This window comes from Dinoponera quadriceps, unplaced genomic scaffold, assembly GCF_001313825.1.
Source record: "Dinoponera quadriceps isolate SergipeBrazil2010 unplaced genomic scaffold, ASM131382v1 scaffold566, whole genome shotgun sequence".
NCBI classification, from domain to species: Eukaryota; Metazoa; Arthropoda; class Insecta; order Hymenoptera; family Formicidae; genus Dinoponera; species Dinoponera quadriceps.
The window spans coordinates 3,847,868-3,869,597 of NW_014555972.1; the positions used below are offsets into that span (position 1 = coordinate 3,847,868).

The 21,730-nt window shown below is 46.8% G+C and overlaps 1 protein-coding gene across 1 annotated transcript in view; it reads left to right on the top strand.

Annotated features, from left to right (window-relative positions):
• The window catches only part of LOC106746166, a 319,832-nt gene that overhangs the window by 81,783 nt on the left and 216,319 nt on the right, over positions 1-21,730 (top strand). Inside the window, exons 4-5 of the mRNA XM_014622420.1 lie at positions 2,850-3,084; positions 3,551-3,974. Of these exons, the coding sequence (XP_014477906.1) occupies positions 2,850-3,084; positions 3,551-3,974 (659 nt within the window). The remainder of the gene's footprint in view (positions 1-2,849; positions 3,085-3,550; positions 3,975-21,730) is intronic.

A 21,730-nucleotide genomic window follows, 5' to 3' on the forward strand; every position in this document is an offset into this window, starting at 1 on the left:
GAATCGCGCTCCTCGATCATGCTCATCGCATTATTTCATCGCAATATTCACGTTTTATCGTCGGCGCGACACCAATAGCGAAAGTGAAACTCGACGACCGCTAATAGACTGGCATTAATGATGCATGCTCAATACCGCGTCTTATTAATTAGCAAGCTCGATTCAGCGTCTAGTTCAAGTGCGGTCGGAAGCGTCGATGCTCCGCCGAGTTGTGTTACCTTCTCACCTGTTGCTAAATACGCAATCTTACATGTCGTTAATTATCGATTACGATCTTCTTCAAACAACCAGCTAGGATTCGGGGGGATATTTTTCCTCGCGAACGGTCAGTCTCGTACGCGGTAGCCATGCGCGCATTCTGCTCTCTATTCTGTTATCAATCGGTGGTGGACTTCTTTGAGCTTCGTGCGGCTCAAAGAACGGAGCAGCTCTAGTGATCCAGATGGTGCATAAATGTTTAGGCGCCTATAAAGCAAGACGGACGTGGAGTAGATTCTTCCTGGCAATGGCTATCGATTTATCCACTTCTCGGTAGAGTATCATAAACTCGAATCGCCTTACTTTTGGCGTTAAATATTAACCATCGAGCGCTATGAGTATGAGAGAGCGCGTTATTAAGAGCTAAGCCAACGAGAATCTGGTGCACTCGTGAGTCTCTGCGCGAGCTTGTGTGTTTTACTGTAAAAACAGGGACGTTCCGCGAATAGCCATTTGCTCCCCCGACTTCCTGGTGATGCTCTCGCATATCCTTGACCTCGTCATAAAATGGATATTCTCGGAAAGTGCTGTGTCGAAAAGTAAAATTTGACGTCAATAAAGTTACTCGGAAGGTGGTGTGTCGATAATGAATATTTAGCGCCAACGAGATTGCTCGACAAATAGTGTATCGAAAAATTACATTTAATATCGATAATTACGAACGATAATGATGTTTTTTCTTTTTTTACCGGGCAAGAAATTTATAAAAGAAATTTATCAAGACCTTTTGACGCGCTCTACTAATAAATACTCGCGTCGTGACATCGATTGTCGTTTGCCGGCCGCCGAAAGCCTCGGTTTACACATGTCGTCGCCTTCGGGGCGAAGAATTTCTCGTCGCTAGACGCTCGTTTGGCGCTGCATCGCAAACATTTGCTCGTCTATCGCGAAACCATCGTCGCAGTTTACATTGCCGCTCGTACGTTTCTCGCGGCTCCCAGAAGGACCGACAGAAGACCGTCTTCCCCCGTCGGCCCCTCGCGCTCTCTCCGGCCGGCCCGCGCCCGTTTAAAGAATGTACTTAAGAATCAAAACAGAAACGCATTTATAGCTCGGCGCACCCATTCGAGCACGCTTTCGTCTCGCCCGACGTCGTTCTCCGCGAGATGTAAATCATACAGCGGTGCATTTATCTATGCATACGCGCGGCACGGCGCCGTGGCGTGCGTCGGAATAATGCATTTCTCGCATCATCGACCACCGGCGCTCTCTACTTTGTTCATGACCCTACGTCGCCAGCAAAGTTCTTGATTTATGTCGCGACATGCTCGTTAGCTAATTATCGACTGGATGGGAAAGGGAAAGGGATCGCTCTCGCGTGAAGAAGTAGCGTGCCCGCGCCTGCAGTACGATAAAGAGATAAAAGTGTCAAGTATCGCACGGAGAAACTACGGCATCGACTTATTTTTAGGAAAACGTTGAAGAATTATTTTGGAATTTTGTGTCAAGTATACACGGAGAGAAAAGGATTAGCTTCGTTAAGTAAGTTGCTTGTACCGCCGCTGAAATATAGATGTCCATATTAATGGAATTAAAATATTAATTCATCCCATTTTTCAAAAATAAATAAGTAAATTTTCTTTTCGTACTTGAAAAAATTCTGAAGAATACAGTGAAAAATATTTTGAACAGCTAAAAGTGCTAAAAAACAGAAGAAACTCGGATATTAAAATTGGTATTGGAATAAAAAATTAAAAAGGTCCAATGAATCCAAATGATATACCGAATGAATATTATTGAATGAAATTTAATCCAAGCATCAAACGCGCGTTATTAATTTACTTGTTGCATTCACGATGCTTCGGTTAAGTATCTCCAAAAACTATTATCGTGTCGTACGAAGCCACATCGACGTATGAAAACAGAGATTACGTAATAATCGTTTTAGCTCGGCGGAACTTGGCAAACTACTTTGAAAATCTCTGCAGCGCCGCGGAACAGCTTCGTGTCGGAGCTTCGTGTCGACGCAGGTGCGTGGTGCCGCCGGTTCCGGGCAGGTTTCGTTAAGTTAGGTTAGTTCAGGTGGTCGATTGGCGGCACGCACGTGTGCAGGTGCTCGCGCGATTGTACCTGTGGCTTCACGAATCACCAGTGAAGCGACAACAACCCGTATGATTGACGCTACTGTCATTTCCGTGTGACGCCTGTAATATCGTCGGCAATTTCCAATGAAAATGATTTTCGCACATTTACGTATAAACGGACTCTTAAAATCAATTTATATTTATATACAATTTCTTGCTCGTTTCTTTAAATATTAATTGAAACAAAAAATATTGTCTATAGTCAAGATTAAAATATCTTCACAAATTCTAATATCGATCGAAAACACTCACATATATATATATATATATATATATATATATATATGTATTAAATCGGTAAATCTCTATTATAATATTATATAATTTCTCTTTTTACGACTATGTTAAACTTATCGTATTAAAAAAATAATTCCAGTAAATAAATAAATAAATAAATAAATAAATAAAAATCATAATAACTCGATAAAATCGAATTCGCACGAGATATCAATAACATCAAAGGAAAAAAAAAGGAAAAAACAAGTACGAGGTGGACTACGTTCTTAGGGATGGACGACCACGAGATTCAATCCACGGTGGAGTCTATACTCGGGCCCGGTGCCAAGGTAGTGGACTGCGAAAAAAAGTCCTGCGTGAGAAAGGAGGAAGTCCTGCTGATAAACGGTGTACCGATCCCCCTCGAGGAGCCGGACGGAGTCGCTATGCGAGAAGCCATGATAACCGGCCAAGTCCCACCGTGCGATCTTCTCAACCAGATTCTCGTCAAGGCTGGGATTCTAAGGTAGCATTGTGGATCTTTTCCCTCCCGTGCACACAACAAGCTCGCTCGGGCCGTGTCGTATTTTCGCTGCTTTCCGGTCGAGCGTACATCGGTTTTCGTCGGTGAACCTTCGCGTTACACAACGTTTCCGCCGGCTCGTACGCGCATCTGTCCAGTTCTTTATTCGCCCCATCAATCGCGACAGTTGGTTTACCTCGAGATAATGACGCAATTTCGTCGCAATACGGCGTCGTAGTATCGCTATTACGGTAACTCGCTATTAATTCTGACGCGAGCATCGCGTGTACGTAACGATCGCCGGGGAGCAGAACGCGCGTTGATTCGCGAGACGCGCGCGATCACGCTTGTCGTCGCTTCACGATTCGCCGATTCGCCCGCGGGAAAGGCGCGTTTTCGCACCCATCCAGAGCGGGACGGAGAAGAGGGAAACAGATCTACACTGCTATCTCGTAAATTGCTTGTAAAGGGCCCCGGTGAGACTCGAGACGTCCTTGAGCGTGAAATCGTCCATCGTGACGAAGGAGGATGTCACCGTGGCGCGCGGTGGTAAGGTCGTTGACGAGAGAAGTCGCGAGACCAAGGAGAACAATTATTACGCGTCGTCGACCAGCGAGATATGGGAACCGGTGGGAATCGTCCACCGGCCGCGGAACATCAAACCCTTCGACAGCTCGGACGACTCCAGGCCGAACTCGAACGCCAGCTCCGACCAAGGCTACACAAGCACCAACACTAGCAGCAATCACGTCCTCCGGGAGCGTGGCGGCGCCTCCACCGCGGGATGCCCAATCTGCGAGGACAACGATCCTGAGTGTACCAGGAGGTGTCTGGGAGGGCTGACCGGTCTCAGCGGGGACAAGATAGCCGGTGTTCGAACGACCACGTCGGCGGTAAGCTGTGAGCCTTTGAAATCCTTTGAGATCCTGAGATCGCGGCGAAATCTCTTAAGCGCGCGTCGAATCGCGATCGAACGCGCGAAGGAGACCTCGAGTTTCTTTTTCTCCTCGAGGTGCGTGTTTATAGAAATACCGTTCAGCCTCCCTCGCGAGACTGATTAAACTCGCCGGGAAGCCCGGCGCGCGCTTGGTTGAGACTTCAAATTAGTATTAGGCGAGACGGCGCTATTCGCGCGAGATAATTGGCCGATAAGCTTGATCCCGCGATTTTCATCCTTTTTCATTTGGCGGACGCCCTTCGACTAGGGAAACCGCACACGGTGTCTTCATTTTCATCCTGCCTTTTATCGCGAGATCCCGCCGAGCGAGCAAACGAGCATGCCGATATAAACGGGACGCGCTGTTGACTAACGGCAGCGAACCTTCTGCATTCTCCGGGAGCGGGTAACTCGCGGTGGAAAAGTGCTTTCTTGAAACGAGTTACCGCATAGGTCGCCGTATAAGCGGCCTCGCGCTTGCTCGGTGTCTGTCCGTCTCCGCCGTTGCTTCCTCCGTTCCATTGTTTTGCTCACGGGATTTTAATGGCGAGGGGGGTAAACGCTCCCGCGATTAAAAATGGTTATGACCTCTCTCCCGTGCATCTGGTTTGCATCCCTAATAATTCTCGGCCTTCTCGTTATCCCTTCGCGGGGATTTCACCCATCCGATGATGTGTGCGCGCTCGACGTGCTTTCTCAGACAGACAGACAGACACACGCACACACATCTTCGTGATCGTTCGAGCGCACGTGGCGAAACGTTATTTTAGCGTAATAACGTCGCCGGCGCTGTGAGAAAGACAGTGCACTCGCCCCGTCATCCGAGCTACGCGCGACGGAAGCTTAATGACCCGAGTTTTTCCCCGCTTCGTCAAAGTGCAGAGGTGACTCGGTGGTGGGTAGGTAGGTGGGTAGGCAGGCAAAAGGTAGATGGTTAGTAAGGAGACGAGCTAACTCGCGTCTCGGTATTATCTGCGGTAAGAAAACCCATGGTCGTTATGGGTGTTCGTACCTCGATCACGGATCCGAGCGTTGTCCACATACGGCCACGCGGAGAAATACCGGTAGTAACGTTCCTCACTAGCCGAGCTGTCATCGTCCAGCAAAAAAGGCGACCTCGTGCTATCGCCCGAACATTTCGCGGGAAATTCGTCTTTCGCCAGTTTTGTCCCTTTCTTTCTCTGCCAATCGTCGCCGCTCCTTCGAATCGATTCACGTCGGAATGTGCGGGGATCTTTCATGTGAAAACAAAAAAATCACAAGGAACTGTAGGGTGTAATTAATGTAATAGGAATCGTTTCTCAAAATAGATTGTATCTTACGGAGCGATAATCATAATATGATTGAACACACGAGAGAGATACGTTTGTAGCATCTTTTAAAATTATACAAGGAGATATCATACTTGCTTCGTTTTGGGATAATTAATGCTTGAAACGCGCTTGTAAACGTAGAAATAGGTACCTCTATGCGTCATGTACCTGCGATCGGACAGCCGCGCGCGTAGGTGGAAAAATGTCAGTATAATGATACTGATACATCTAGGAATTTCTCTCCGCCGCTCCTTCATCATTTGCATAGAATTAGTGTCTTCTCTATGTGTATTCCCTTCTTCGGTATATTTTCCCAGAATATGACCGTATTCTGCGTGTACCGTATCTTTCAATTTATTCCTTTTATTTTTAGCAAAAACGTATAACGTTTAAATGTTTAAATCGAAAGATTCGTCACGTTGAGCGCAAAATTGAGAAGATTAATTAAAAACAAAATTATTCGTTATATTATCTTAGGTCGCGTATCTTCTTGTTCGATTGGTAAATAATCCTCGTGAAAGTACCTCTGTACCGACGAAAACACCGGAGGAGAAGGGAAGACCATCAGGTTTCCTTCAGGATACAGAGCTCTGCTTTACCCCTTACAGTTCTCGGTAGGTAACAGGCTAGCTGCAGATAGCAGTATCGACTGCTGAACAAGCACTGGTTATGTTTTCCACTTCTATCCGCAACGGATAAGTTAGAACTCTGCATTTGACAGTTGTTAAATGCGGGATTACTTTACTCACGTTCGAAAAAGTAGACGTCAAATTTCCCCCCGTTTTCACGTTTGCTTTATTTCGCAAACGAAATTACGCCTGCAAATAATTAACAACTGTATCACTTTATATTCATACAGAAATGTAAAATCGTATATTTTACTTCATATTTTTTGTTACTCAATTTGGTAGTACACTTTATCATTAAAAATATTTTAAATCGCTGCGGCACATTTGAAATCTCTTCCCATTCTGGATACATCGGTTTTTTTCTTCCGTATATTTCATTTCCCCTGTTCGCTGAGTGCATATCTCTTTTCATTATTGCGCGTCGCGTCATTATTGATTCTTTCAACAGCACGTCGTATCCGCTAAGCAAGCGCGCATCGCGAGAACTACATGACAGCTCTCGAATTTCAAACTGTCAGGTACATGACAGTGGCTGAAACGTGATCAGCCTACTTGGCGACCTTATATAGAATTTTCTTCTACCTTTCAGGACCGTACGTTACACCCATTCCGACAACTTGACATTTCTTACATATCTTTTCGGGATACGTGCTCGGGTCATGTGTGATATCGGCGCGTTCTCTGATATACGCACTGATATCCTCTTGTGCCACTCGTGTGCCCCTGAGTTTCTTCTTCCTGCTCCGAACGTCATTGGCGCGACACAACGCTACCGATTTCCAAATACATTTAAAAGCGTAAAGAAGCGATCGCCGATGATACCCTCCGCGTGTGTGCGATACGTACGTGTACGTACGATGAATGCAAATGCCGTATTTTTTTAGCCGCTGTACAAACGGATTCGGCCGGATTCGGAATGGGTAAATCGGCCGGCCGGATATCGCTTGTTACGCGGCGACCCATCGCGAGCTATTACGGCTATTGGCGTTTACACGAGCTTCTATAGACGTGCGTTCGCGCTCCTGCGCATACAAACACACATATATTGTCCCGTGGCCGAGCGAGAGGAAAATCATATGTCGTCAGGCTTACGACGTTGATCGCCGGCCAGTCGGCTCGTCGGCGGATTTTCGCACAGCTCGGTAACCGACGGCTGCGGCTCATCGGCAACGGGACTTCAGCAACGACCGGTGTCCGTCGGTAGAGGCCGGTGGACGTGCGGGAAATAGGAATGAGAAAGCCGATCGATAAATCCAATTAAATTTTGTTACGGGTTAGCCCCTTCGGTAACGGCGGCGGCAACAGCTACGGCACGGCGGTGGTGGTCACGACGGCCTGACATCCGCCAAATTGCATTTTATGCGCGAACGTCGACTACCGAGCTCGTAAGACTATCTATCCTTCGGTCATGAAGAGCTGTGGCTGAAGGGATCTCCCCTCTCTCTCTCTCTCTCTTTCCGTCGTGCTGTCGATGAGCCTGTCATGCTCATACAATTCTACGCGAATTTGTATCGGGAGTCCATCCCTAATTGCACGGAGTAAACTGACTCCTTTATATTTTGCGCCAACCATGCACGTCGTCTCCTTCACAATGAGAGAAATCGATATCGCTCGGCGGCGGTGGCGGGTATGCGCGGTAGTTTAATGAAAGACCGAGTCCGCGGTGACTGCTAATGATCGTAATTAGCTCACCGCTGTAATCTTGCCCGTTGTAATCGTATTATTTTCCTGGCGGAGGTAACCGCGCGCTCGCGCTGTATAATTTCGCAACTGGTCGTGGCCCGCCGGTTAATGAGAGATTTAAATCGAGAAGACGGTGATTCCGCGAGACTCGCGAGTGTCTTCTTGAGCTTGGCGAACCTCGCTCGCCATCCCGGATGAATATGCGGCGGTAAATGCCGCGTTCGCGGCTCGACGGAGTCCTTTGCAAAACGGTCTACGTCGCCAACGCACGCAACGTGCGGTATCTCGCTTTAAGGATCGTTTACATTGGATACGATAACACTACGAAGTAAGGAGTAAGAGAGTTTTTTCGGTGGAATAAAGTGTAACCATCGGGAGTAAGCGAAATGGATCATTCCCATTTCCTACTCCTTACCGTTTTACTACCAATTAATACTCTACTCCTTACTTAATATTGCTTATTTCCCATGTAGACGCTCTTTACTTACTACTGCTTACTTCTAATGTAGACGGTCCTTCACGATTAAACCAAAAGTACCTGGGTCGGTGGAGGACCAGTCGCCAGCGACAGACGACAAACGGTGTGCGGCTAGTCCTTTGTAATTGGACTTGGAATTGCAGTCGGCGCGTCGTCTGTTTCTTTTTTCGCGGCCCGTGTCGATATCCATCGCGATTATCTCGCTCAGCGAGCGGCGGACTCGCGCTCGAGTCATTAGGATGGGCGGCGGGCCGTGTTGTATAAAGTAATTCGATAACAGCCACTCGATTGCGTCCCATTGTATCCGTAGATTTACATGTTCGCGCGATATCGCGGCGGCGGTAACTCCGATGTTTTGCGAAATGAGAGGTTTTTACTCGCCCGATGTATTAATGACCGCGCGTCAAGCGGCGTCGCGTCAACGGCGTTATCCATCACTTAAATTTCGCGGCGGAAGCGAGAACGCCGCTCGCGAGCTGACCGATATTTTCGCCTTCCTTCGGCACTGATCGATACCATACGTACATTCGCCGTAGCAAATGGATCGGCGCGGCGAATCCATCTTGACCTCCGGATATCTTGCACACGTCCGCGCGCAATCACCATGTCGATGTCTGTTCCGCTTCGCTGTTTCTCCCGTGCCTCTCTCCCTCTCTCTCTCTCTCTCTCTCTTTCTGCCTGACCACCCAGATATCCCTCGTCCCTCTCTCGGACTATTAATACGCGTTTCCGCGTCCAGCGCGTCTGGGAGGAACCAGAAACGTTGCTAGCCAAAACTAGAAACCAGTGACCGTCCGTGTCTCGCTCAAGGTGGGGAATTTCGCTCGGCTCTCCTCGACAAGCCCGTGTTTTCCCTCCGCTGACGGTGATTGACCGACGATCGAAACGAGACACGGTAGTAGCCCCTTGCCACCGCATCCGTCTCTCCCATCGCGAGTGAACTTTCGAATGTTGAGTGAGAGAGGAAGAGCTTTTCTCTCCCATGTCAATCCCCGGCAATTTCATCCCGGAATGGATACCGACGACGACGACGACTTCATCGTTGAAAGCGGGTCGCGGCGTCGTTGGAAGCGAAACGACGCAGACGACGGGTCGTTGCGAATTTAATCGGTCTTAATCCTTAACCGGGACGCGATATCCTCGTCTCCTCGCAACGCGTCAATCGCCTCTGTCCGGTCAATAATTCGAAACGGCTTCTCGATCTCCCGTCGGAATGTCGGATGTGAGTAAGGTGTGGAGTGAAATTTGTCAGGCGGTTCGCCGAATCCGCGAGTGATCCGACAACGTTACGTTGTATTTTCTCGCCCTACGCCGCGTGTATGGCGCCGAATCGCGTCGCGCCGCTTGCGTAACTGGTTGCGCGAGGAGCTGTTGGTACGCGGGAAACGTCCCCGGCGGTGTTTATGTAACGGCCTGGCGGCACTTTAAATTTGCATAAGCTAAGTATCAGTTAAAAATTACGTGCGCCGGCGGATCGGAACGAGTTTACGCGACACTTGACATCTTAGCGAGCCGGCGCTCGTGGAAAATGTATTTTTCATAAACTTTGAAAGCCGGCGATCGCTTGATCGAAACTGGAGCAAACACGACGGTCATGCCGGGACTCTCGGCTCCCGAAAATGCCGGCCTTCTTCGTCTTCTCTTTCGGCGTCAACTTTCGATCGGGCCTCTGAAATTTCGCAATACGAGATCGAGCGAGATCGCGGGCTCCCTCCTCCTCCCGGTCGCTCGGAAAAAGGACTCCAGATTTCGCAGTTACCAAGTTACGCAGTTCGTAAAAAGAAACGGGAAAGAGGAAAAAAAAGAACTTTCGCTCCACGACCTCGTGAACGACCCGAGTATATTCCGCGTTAGGAATTGCGTTCGATAGGCAACCACTATAAATCTCCCCCTCGAGAACTCGACGAGAGCCGTCTTGTTTCTTCCACCGTCGTCTCCTACGTCTCCTTCCCCCCTGTCTCTGCCCTCCTTGCTCCGCCCTCATCCCTTTGCCATCCGTTCGCAGCCCTACTCGTGTTTCCTCGTCGAACGCTTTTCCAGCAAATAGCTGCATCGGGTCAGATTTATCGATATACCGTTGCCGAACAACGGGCCATTCCGCTTCTTATTTACTCAGAACGAAAGGCTCCTCTGCGACGACGAAGGAAATATTCGGGGCGAACGATCGATCGGTCGGTCGAAATTAACACGACGTGTTCGAGCGTACGTGTGCTCTTGTACCACACGGGATAATCAATATGGAGAAAGGACAGTGCGTCACTCAGGACACTTTGCCCACGATGTACGGAATCATGATAGCGTTTCTCACGTGTTTGGTCGGCTATGCACTGTGGGTAAGTGTTGTCACTCCATGTAATTCGTCCTGCAATTAACGACCTTCCCCTTCCTCGAGCCAGCTTACTTTTGATCGCGACTTGAAATTCGCGCCTTCCAAGATGATACCCTTCATGCGAGGAAACAAACAAGTTATTTTTCCGCTCTCGCGCACAAAGAATAGAATCGGGGAGGTTAATGCGCAGGTTTATCTTTTCCTACCGTTTACCGTCGGCAGCGAGTCGCAATAATTCTGACGGAAAAATGCTAATCTTCTCGGGACAGTAAGGACCGAGTAATCAACTTACTTTCGAATGAGAGCAAGGCACTGTTTTCGAGGAAAGAGAGAGAAAGAGAGATACGTTTTCTTCATCCGACAATTGCTCGACGCGACGGTGAGCAGATTCATCCGGCGCAATTAAGAAAGATTAGCGTTGTACATGCAAATGAGGAGGCACCGTCGGGTTGGAAGAAGATTCCATCGCGTTGATCGAAAACGTATTACGATCTGTCGTTCGTGTTCGTATGCGAACTCGACGACGGGATTATTTCCGCGAATGCAAAGCATAGTTTCGTATTTCCGCTTATATATTAAAGCAACGAGAGACTGAAAATCAGAGAAAGAGAGAGAGAGTAGTGCGAATGGTAGTTGTCGCAGCACTCGATATCACCGGCATTGTTTGCCGTAATCGCAGGACGAACTATAACTCGCAGACCCGCATACATTTCGCATGGGTCGGATGCCTGCTCTCGAGGACGCGCCGACTGCTAAATTATGGTCGCGTAATTAAGATGCGAGCCGATTGTTTCATAACGGGGTGGTCTCCGTACGCGCGCGAACGTGGACGAGCTTAACTTAGCTCGTAATATGGACGCCGGGGATATTAGCTTGTTTCGTGCTCATGATCGTCGAGAGTTGGTCGTATTGCTGGCGAAATTCTGCGTATGCCGTTATGAACAAAAACTCCGACCCAATTCTTGACTGAAAAGGAAAAAAAAAAAGAACTTTCGTTCTATCGGGACTACTCCTAGATAGACAGATGTGTACGTGAATTTGAATTTGACTTTACTAGTCCATTGCATCCCTCACGATTAGTTTATATGAAGTTATAATTTATCACGCAAAGTGACGAAAAGAAATACGAAAAGAATTTTCAGAATTTACTCAAAACAATATGTCGTAAAATATAGGAAAAATCTGTAACCTGATCGAAATTGAATATCGCGTGTCTGCTGAGAAATCGTCGCGCGAATCACAGAATCGCACGTATAGTATAAAGCCGAAATGAACTGCCGTTCTTACGTCGTTATACGCCCGGTCTGAGCATTCAACGACAGGAGATGCTATTGACATTATATGTTACGTTCCCGGCTGTTACCGTAATGACGTAATGACGCGATATTACGGGACGCGTTATAGGAATCGATCGTTTGCTAGATGTAATTACAGACCGAGGCATTACCAGACGCATACGCGAGATACGATTATTATCGTGCACCCACCGCCGCAGGTGCGCGCACGGACAAACGTGCAAAGCGTCCCGATAATCGGCCGGTCCACAATAGATGTAAGCACAAGAAATATACGAATGTAGACACCGGTGTAACCGTGCAAATGTGAACGCGATTTTACCCGCAGTGGAAGAGAGAGGAGGCGGAAGAAAGACAGAGAAAGAGAGCCAGTTAAGTTCGATCTTTTTCTCCACTGTTTTATTCTCTCTATCAGATTTTTCATTGAGGCGGACCTTTCTTGATTCGTAATTTGCGTAACGCGCTCAACGCCGAATGTGATTACTTAATCTTTGTGACGTGATTACGCGGAGTGTGCGCCCCGTGACTATCAGAGGAATAAAACTTGGCGATCGGGTTATCCCGGAATCCCGGGGCTCCGGAATACGATGATACGATTACAGTGAGGACGTTCCATCTCCCGTTCGTATCACCCCTCGTCGCTTCTGTTTTCACAGTGTCTGCCAAAACTCGAGAGCACGATACTTTCTAAAGTCTTCTAATCAGTGTTATCGTGAGTAACTGCTGCAGCAAGAGAGCAAGTTTGCTCCGTAATTAAAATTGCTTATACTGCTAAAGTTTTAAGTGTCCATATGTTACAACTAATTTAACTGTTGCAGCTATTCTTTTTGTTTTTTTTTTTTCGTGCAATCAGTAAATACTCACTGATCATCGGTGACAGGTATTCCCTTTATAGATTCACTTGCGGAGAATATATTTTTCAAGCTATAACCATGTCAGCTGTTTTAGTCCCGGTAACCCGGTTTCTCCATTTTTTCGCGAGACACGTGCATTTTTCCTGATAACACCTGATTTAACAATCGATCGAGTCGCGGTCAATTTTCAATCGGACCTCTGGTCATTTCTACTAACCACAATTGTTATTAGCGCCCTATACTATGACGTATAGTTCGATGACATTAAATATCGATTGACCGACGCAACGTTCAATTAACAAGTTAGACTAGACCCGCGCCCATTATAGACCATAATGCCGCGAGAATAGCTGGGCGTTACCGGCGGACGCGGTGTTTGTTTTTCCGAAGCGGGTGCCGCGCCGCGGGGAAATGAGAAAGATCGTTTGCGGCGCAATTATCGCGTTAAAACGCAAAGGCGAGTGGTTAATGTCGCGCACCAGTCGTCATAATTGGCCCGCGTGTAAGGACCGAGCCCGCCGGCATGGCGCGACTGTTCTTTAACAAAAATGAAAAAAATATCCCAAGCGCGTAATTCCATTCCCTATTGTACAAGACGAGCGCGCACGCTCTCATGCCTCCGAAGCGAGTTGTTTGTTCGCCTCCGACATAGTTATGAATATAGCATGCGCGGTTTAGACGGATCCCTGAAGCACCGAGTCGAACGTTACGTCTATTTCCAGACGAGATACGCTCTCTCTCTCTCTCTCTCTCTCTCTCTCTCTCTCTCTCTCTCTCTCTCTCTTTTCCTCGAAAAAATGGTGTCGTTTGTTAGAGACCCGCTTTTATTTCCACACATTTCTTAGTTTCATCCATTTTAACCATGCGACGATCCTCAAATACGCTTACACAAGATATATATGTTCTGATATGTGTTATATCGCATGTTCGATAATGAATGGGCTACCGAAAGCATCGTCATAGAATGTGATATAAATGTCATTTTTTAATTTAACATGCCGAAGTGCGAACATTAACGCACGGGAGATCCGATCTCCTCCGATGCGTTCGCGGGCTCGTCGATCTGTTCGGAATTGACCGTTCTATTTCGCGATCGAGGCTCTCTGGACCGCGCTCGTTCGCGCTTCTCGACTGTAAATAGAATAGTCGTAAAACCTATTGAATCGCAATCTCTCCGCCTACACACGCGAGTCTTCCAATTGCCAAGATTCTCGAAATTGATTTCGTACTTCTTCATCTTTTACGGCTGATTGCGCACGAATTACAACGCATTGAGTTCCCATCTCTCTATTTCTCTTACGAGAATGTGTGCTTTGCTAGTGTCAATAATTTTTGTAATGTACTTCTGTCTCTTATGAGAATGTGTGCTTTGCTAATGTCAGTAATTTCTGTAATGTATTTCTGTAATTTACGTGATGCATCCTCAACAGTATTCTCTTTCATTTGTTTATGTTATTTTATTCTTACCTACTGCCATTATTTTTTTAGTATTTACTTGTTTAGCGCTCGAAGGGACTGTGTCTCAGAGCACCAGTAAACAACACTTCTTCCCCAGCATAAGATTTTTATTTCGAACATGATCAAGTCACGTCACTCGGATAGATCTGTATAAGAAATGAAGCCAAGTTTCACCTACGTTAAAGCTAGAATATCGTACGCTCCTTTTACGTTCTCCCTCACGTGTTACATTGTTATCTTCATTACGAAACGTACGTTTCGCGTTTACTCGCAGTTCCACGCGATATCGTCCCGATATTGCGGATATTCGCCTTGCCCGCGCAGGAAATCGTAGGTCAGCCTGAACTTCGTACGGGCGCAATTGGCGGGGCGCGACATAAAACGCGAATCACCGACGTCTCGGTATCGAAAACATATTTTAAGAGAAGCTGCTCCGCGATCCGGCGAAACGCAGCGGCGGTAGCCCGCGTCGCAACTCCCCCTTTACGATCGAACTTTGACGGCGTTGGAAGTTTTATTTATCTTGCGGCGTGTGGCATAAAGCGATGATTCCTCCGAATCGAGCAACCCGCCGCTCCATTTCGATCGTTTTCCGCGCGCCACGCGGCAACGATCCGCGCGGAATAATCCGTCGGTTTCTTCGGATCTGTCTTTATTTGCCTGACGAAATACCTGTGAATTCCTCCGCGAATTTCCTCGCCCGTTTACGACGCGGCGTGTGATTCAGTTTTCATCTTGGTTAGTTGTGGCACGTAGTGTTGCCACCCGTCCGATTTTCCGAATAGTTGTGCGGTTTTTGTCCAGTTTTGCCAGTTAAGCGCTTAGTAATTATTGTCTGTGAAGTATTTCTTTAGATTCTGGATAGATCCAGGGTGTTTCGGAAATTCCGAAAATCCGGATGACGAAGTCGTGTCTGTGTTTCTTCGAAAAGTTCTGGGCTACGTGAGACGTCGAATCGTCGTAAGTTTCGTTCGCTTAATGATTGAGCGGCTACGTCGTTGAAACCTTCCTGCCTCTCGAGACAATCTCACGGAAAAATACCGAATAATAATTCTTCGTTTTGCGTTCTTCCTCCGAGCAACATGATTTCTCGGCGTAAAACGCGCGCTACTTCTCCTTTCCTGTTGTGACTCAAGATGGTGACTCGCTTCCTGCAGCGCATCACTCGGCGAAGATTTACCAACATCCGTTAGTTACGACTCAATCGTAAAAAGGGCTCCTGTGTAATTTTAATCGAGGAGTGTTCGAGCGATGGCAAAAACTTTTTGCGAGGAGCTCGAGAGTTTCCTGCCACCGTGCATTCTCGGGGGTTGCGTCCTTTCGTTCCCTCCGTTCGTTGTTTCGTCCATGTTTCTGTTTCCTTCCCGCTGGTTACTTTACAATTCCCGCAAACGTTACTCCCTTTGGCCGCCATGAACAATTAAGCGATTTACGTGTTAAAGTAATGACTCCGTGCCAGTTCTCTCTCTCCTTCTCTTTCTCTCTAATAAAGTTGGTGTCTTTGTCTTTGAGCTCATCACTATTCTATGAGGACTTCTTTCTTGGCAAACTCCAAGTCAGCAAAGTTGCGAGAATGTTGTCTTGAGTCGACTAATTGACATTGGTCGCGAATGCTGAGTAAAATTTAATAGACATTTTTGCTATTCCTGATAAGTTATTCGCGGTTTTGTCGAGAACAAAAATAGTACGAGCTAGGTTAAATACAATATAAATTTTTGTGTAAATAACTTTATAGTAGTTCGCTGAAATTGTTTTCTTACCTTAACAAGATATATTAAAACGTAATATTTTAAGAAGGTGAATATTAATTTAACATGTGTGAAATTTACACAAAACGTAAGAAATCTATAGAAAGATCCATAAATACAATTTCACAGCGCGAAGCTTGCTGTTATTACTATGTTTCGACGTAAAAAACACTACTACGTGTATACATTAATATTGTCGCGAAATCGATTATGACGATATTAATTTTCAACAATAGCAAAACTGGCACTCGCCGCGCCACGCCGAAAGATTGAATAATAGAACTTCAACCGTTACGATCGCGCGCGCGCATGCGCTAATCTAACTTGCGCAGCTACGTTTTGAGTTAATCGATTTTCGTGCTAAAGCAGTTGATAATTTTCCGCGTTATAGTGCCGCTGTAATACTACTCGACCGCCGACGTACCGTCGATCCCTTTTGTTGGCTCGCCTAAAAGCTCCGCCGCCGCGCATCGCGTTCGCAGCCGTGAGCGGCCGCAAATTTGTGCTTTTGAATAAAAGATGAAACGCGGTCTAACATTTCAGACAATGGCGAAAATTGTAACTGTTAATTTAACGTCAGTGGATTTATTCTCGATATGATCTCCCCGCAGGCGGAGTCGAGAGTTTCCCTCTGACCGAACGAGCATATGCGGACTCTTTGTCTCAAGATCACTGTTTTTAGTCCTCCGTTGACCCTTTGTCCCGCCTGTTTTCAATCCGAAAGTATTTCAAAGTTATTCGCAACGTCACTATAATCCTCATTCAGCGCGGACAGCAATTATTGCCGGGGAATAATAACGTAATGACTTTTGACATCCACTCGTTAGCCATTTATCATAATCATGCATGTGCAATGCACGTTATCGAAACATGAAATTATCCTTTCATACAGCGCGTTGAGTGCCGGAGAATATGAGCGATATGTGAGAGATTTAAAGTGATTTAGAAATTTCTGTTTCGAGATACATCGCCTTGTGCTCATCACTTTCATATATAATTGAAGATTGGAGCGATCTTCGTTGTTTTTATTTTTCTTCCTTATTATTTTTTCGTTTTTTTTTCGTTTTCTTATCATTTCCTCATTATTCGGAAACTATTACTAAAGCAATTTTTCTTTATTTTTTTGCGCGTCTCTTTTTATAAATATATTCTACACTGAATTCTGTTATTACAAGCTTACTACCCAGATTGCATTATGATGAGAAAACTTGACTAGTGCTTGTTTAACATTTTGACGAGGTCGTCAGCGAAAATTTTATACAACGATCGTAATCGTATCGGCAGCCGATGGGAAATGTTACGAGGCGCTGGAAAAAAGAACGCGTAATTTTCCAGGAGAAATAATGATACATTACGATGCTTCGTGCGAGATGTTATTTGGCTAAATAGTCTCACTTTTACGTCACGCTGATGCAAATCCCGCGGTAATGTCGCGACAAGATGTAGGATAGTGCCGTCACTTTGCAGCCGGTTGTGCATAAAAGTTTTTTAGCAAACTTATTCGAACCATATCCCACCATTTCGGCAAGCTTGATATCGCAAGTTTAATTATTTTCTTAAGATCACGATATTTTTTTCGATTCTTATTTCCAACATTTGTACTTCTAATTTCTCACTACCGTCATTTATATTCTCACATACCACATTATATTCATGCAAACATTCCACCGCGTGCGGTTTGATGCGCGACGAAAAGCCTAACGACGCGGTTCGTTGCGCGCGCGCGCGCGCGTTTTGAACGTCACGAACGGATTTATCGTCGTGTCCGAGGATTTCTTCCCCCAGAGGCGATTCCTCCTAGGGGCTTATCCCACCCTCTGTAGTTAGTAAACGCCGTTTTACTTCGGGCGTGCTTTTTCCACGACGGCTTTGTGGGATGTGTCGCCTGTCTCCTCGTTGCGACGGATCGACGAAGCGTCGCGCGCGAAACGAAGAAGCGCCGTGAAACCGGAGAGGGGGGAATAGGTGGGCCGATGGAGCAGATCGCTGCTGCGGACGCGTGTCGTGCAATTAACCCTTTGCACTCGAGAGCTCCGGAGCGGAGCCATTTAAAATTTGTCTTCAAACTCTTCAAACTCAAATGCAAATAGCAAGAGCGGAATATCCTATACACAATAGTTTTTACGATTTGTCTTTGTCCTTATGTTATGAACTGAAAGTTATTTGCATTGTCTCCATAGCGGAGCCCTCGAGTTTGAAGACAAATTTTAAATGGCTCCGCTCCGGAGCCCTCGAGTGCAAAGGGTTAACATACATAAATATGCCTGGGATCGAGACGATGCGGCTACATAATCGGGCTTGCCCGTTGCAAAGTACTGAATTACCGCGATGTTACGATACCACGGAATGCAAACACGGTACGCTGATAGACCGATCAAGGCCAATTGTTTGCCGTTGTCCGACTACAGTTATAACACCGATGTGCCTCGCCGCGTTTAGGAACACGCGAATTTCTCGACTATCGACTAATTTAATCGGCAATCTCTTATCCGACAGATGTTTCACGCGCGACGTTCCCCATAGCTACTCGCGCGAAATTTCTCCGTTACTTCTTCCGTCGATGATGGAAAATTGGAAGGCGGTCCCGCGCGCCCAGTGTTATCCCGTATCGAGAGAAGCTCATCAAACCGCCGCCTTTGTGTTTCGTGCTCATTGTGTGCGTGACGCACAATGTTATCGTGCCATTAGTAATAAAGCGACTGCTTATCTCGCTCGCGCGATGAGAAAATTACGAGCGACCATTGTGCGGCCCACCCCCCCCCCCCTTGTCAAATTACATCTCGCGATTTCGTGCGTGATTTCGAGCGACGTGACTGATGAGGAGAAAAAAGAGGGAAAGAAATCGCAGCGACGATAAGCCGAGACGGTGCGTGAGAGAGAGAGAGAAAGAGAGAGGCTCGTCAGGTGACGGGATTATCGAGTTTTATTGCGCGTTCTCATCGTGCATGGTGCAATTTTCGCGAAACGCGCGCGCGTGCGACGAAAGCGGGGCGATATAAACAATCGCGTTTTAATCGGTCGTAATTCCGCGGCGAAAATGACAGCTCATTTAAAATTGCGCGCGCGCGCAAGACATTCCATTAGCGAATACGAATAATTAATATCGGTTAATTGACAGCGCGTTTGAGTGACTGTTAAAATCGCGAATAAACAGCAACTCATTCGATTCGACGTGCGTTTTGAAAACTGCCGGCCGATTTACGTTCGACGGTCACTTTCCCCAACGCGGTCATCCAGTTCGTTTTAGCGTAACAACGGCAGAGCCAGGCGAACGTAGACCGGAGGAAAAATTATTTCGAGAGCAAATGGAGGAATCTTTTACGGTAGTGCGCCGGTATTGAATGCGGCTCGAAGTCGACGTTAGACCACAAAGCCATGATCTCTCGAATCAGAAGCGTGCTCCTTGGAAATGGATTGCTATTAAGATCAATTTTCGCCCGGTGGGCGTCCCGAACGTCGTTTCCCCATTGATCCATCAGACGTTCGCTCTGAGCTTTCTCAAGCGCGTCGCTCGCGAACCTCTCATTAGCGCGCTCATCAGTCATCGGTTGCTGTATTAGATTCATTTGCAAATCCGGTCGCCTTTGAGAAGCTGACGATCGATCGCTGGAATATCCTTTGACTTCGCCCGGCCTTGACCCGATTTTCACGGTCGAGCGTCCGGCCTCGCGTCCTCTTCCTCGTCGCGGGCACTTCGGCATATCCTCGAGGAATTCCTCGTCGGGCAATAAGGAGACGCTCACGTCCCATCGATCAGTCCGATGGACTCTTCCGTTCTCCTTCACGCACCCGATGCGCACCTTATTTTTCCAATGCATCGCTCGCTGAGACACGTCCCTCAGAAATTCCTCGGGCGGCGACAAGATGCTTATGCCCCATCTACCAGCCTGAAACATTCTGTCCTCCTCGATCGCGTCCTTTCCCTTCGTATCATCCGTCTCCTCCTCCTCACTCTTCCGCGTCGACGAGCCCGCCATTACGTCCTTTCCGCCGTCATCCTTCTCCTCTCTCTCCTCCTCGTCCTCTTGCTCTTCTTCCACTTCTTCGTCGTGGTTTCCTTCGTTATCATCTTGAAGGAGACTAGATCGTCTCGTGTGTTCCTTCGCAAAGTGTTCCTCGGGACGATGATTCCCATGTTTCATGTTCCCGCTGTCTGTCGGCGTTTTTCCCAAATTTCCGTGGAAACCTTTGCGTTTCTTAGGGGTGTCCCGACTTTTCAATCGATGCGAGGTTGACTGTTCCGAATTTATCGCGAAGCCGAGCAGACGGTTCTCGGGCTTGTTCTTCTCGTGACTCTCGGTTGCGTTTTGTTCCTTGAGTTCTTCCTTCGTCTCGAGCATCTTGTCGTTCTTGTGTTGACGAGTCGCGTATGCATCCCGGAGGAATCCGACGGGCGATTTCTTCACGTTTATACCCAAACGATGATTATTCCAGTCCATCTTCTCGTTGGGCAATCCATTGACATTCGTGGATTGTTTCGAATTTAATTCGGATGAATTTTGAACATTTTTCACGCTCGCGTTGTTCGGATGTTGTGCGATTTTCTTCGGGGTGAAAGAATCGATCTGTAATGATAAGAGGAAATTATGAAGATTTTAAGGTTACTTATATTTAACATTTGCGTATTTTTCTTTCAAGATCTCTTCGGGACTTGACGCTTGTGCAAACAATTTTTAATGTTGATTCTTAATTAATTTCAACTTAATTTCAAGACTTACTTCACTTGCAAACATTTTCGACAATTTTTCGCTTTCTTCAAACAAAACCTCAAAAATTCCCGATCCCTCCTCGCTATTTCCATTAGATTTCATATTTTCTGGAATCGGTACCTAAAAGAGGAAGTCTATCAGTACTGTAACGTGAGCGCACGATAAAAACTTTTAATTCTATACTTCTCGATATTACAAAGAGTATCAGAGAATCATCTAATTGCGACTTCCTTCCTGTATTTTCCGTCGGAGTATAACAATGTCAAAAGTATGCGTACGTTAAGTTAACGTTTCGTCCCGAGCGGAGCAATTTCTTCGTGTCTTTACCGTGATCGATTCATCGCTCGTAAGTTCGCTCGCTTCCATAGTTTCTTCGACATTGTCGAGGGCGAGTTCCCCGTTTTCGTTTCTTTTGTGCCCTGCCCATTTTTCTCTCTTCTGTCGTCTTATCTCGTGCATTTTCTTTATCCGCGGATCCGCCACCCTTTGTTCCGGATCCTCCGGTTTTGTAAATTCCATCGCCGTTCTATTCTCCGTCGATTCTTTCCTGCTGGCACGTCGTCGACTCGTTGTAACTTCATTTTCAATAATCTGCTTCGCGAATTGTCACGGCTAAGGATTCATTTACTGCTCGCCATTCGTAATTATCGCTCTACGGCTGGAGGGATATCTCTTGACACTTTCCCGGGAAACGACCGTAGAATTTTATAAAATCGACGAAATCGCGATAACTCGTATTATCGTTTTCGCGAGCGTGCGCGCGCGCAAAGATTACGTGATTGTTTGGCTATTAACTCCGCGATGTGTAATGAAATAGATATCGGATCTCGATAAACACCGGCAGTATTATCAAGGCAGTGACTGACTGTGGTTTACCGGAATACCTCGGGCCATGGTGCTTGTCGAGTGGTTTCCAGTTGTAATTCGGTAACCGCTGAGTGTTGTTCCTGTGCTTTGAAACCGCGAGCTTCTTCCCGAGCAGCCTCGAGTCGGTGTAATCTGCAAACAAGACAGACGCTGGATACTCGGCCCTTAAAGGGGAGACTTAATCACCCACTTGGTTACGCTCCGAACAGATAATATGGAATAAACTGAGCTACTTGGAGCCGAGTGTCCTTGTCAAAGAGCCACTTAGTGTCTCCGTCCCGGTTCCTAGCGCGAGGCATGTTACCCTCTCCGATTTTCTCATTTCTCGAACTCGGCGAATATCAGCCTC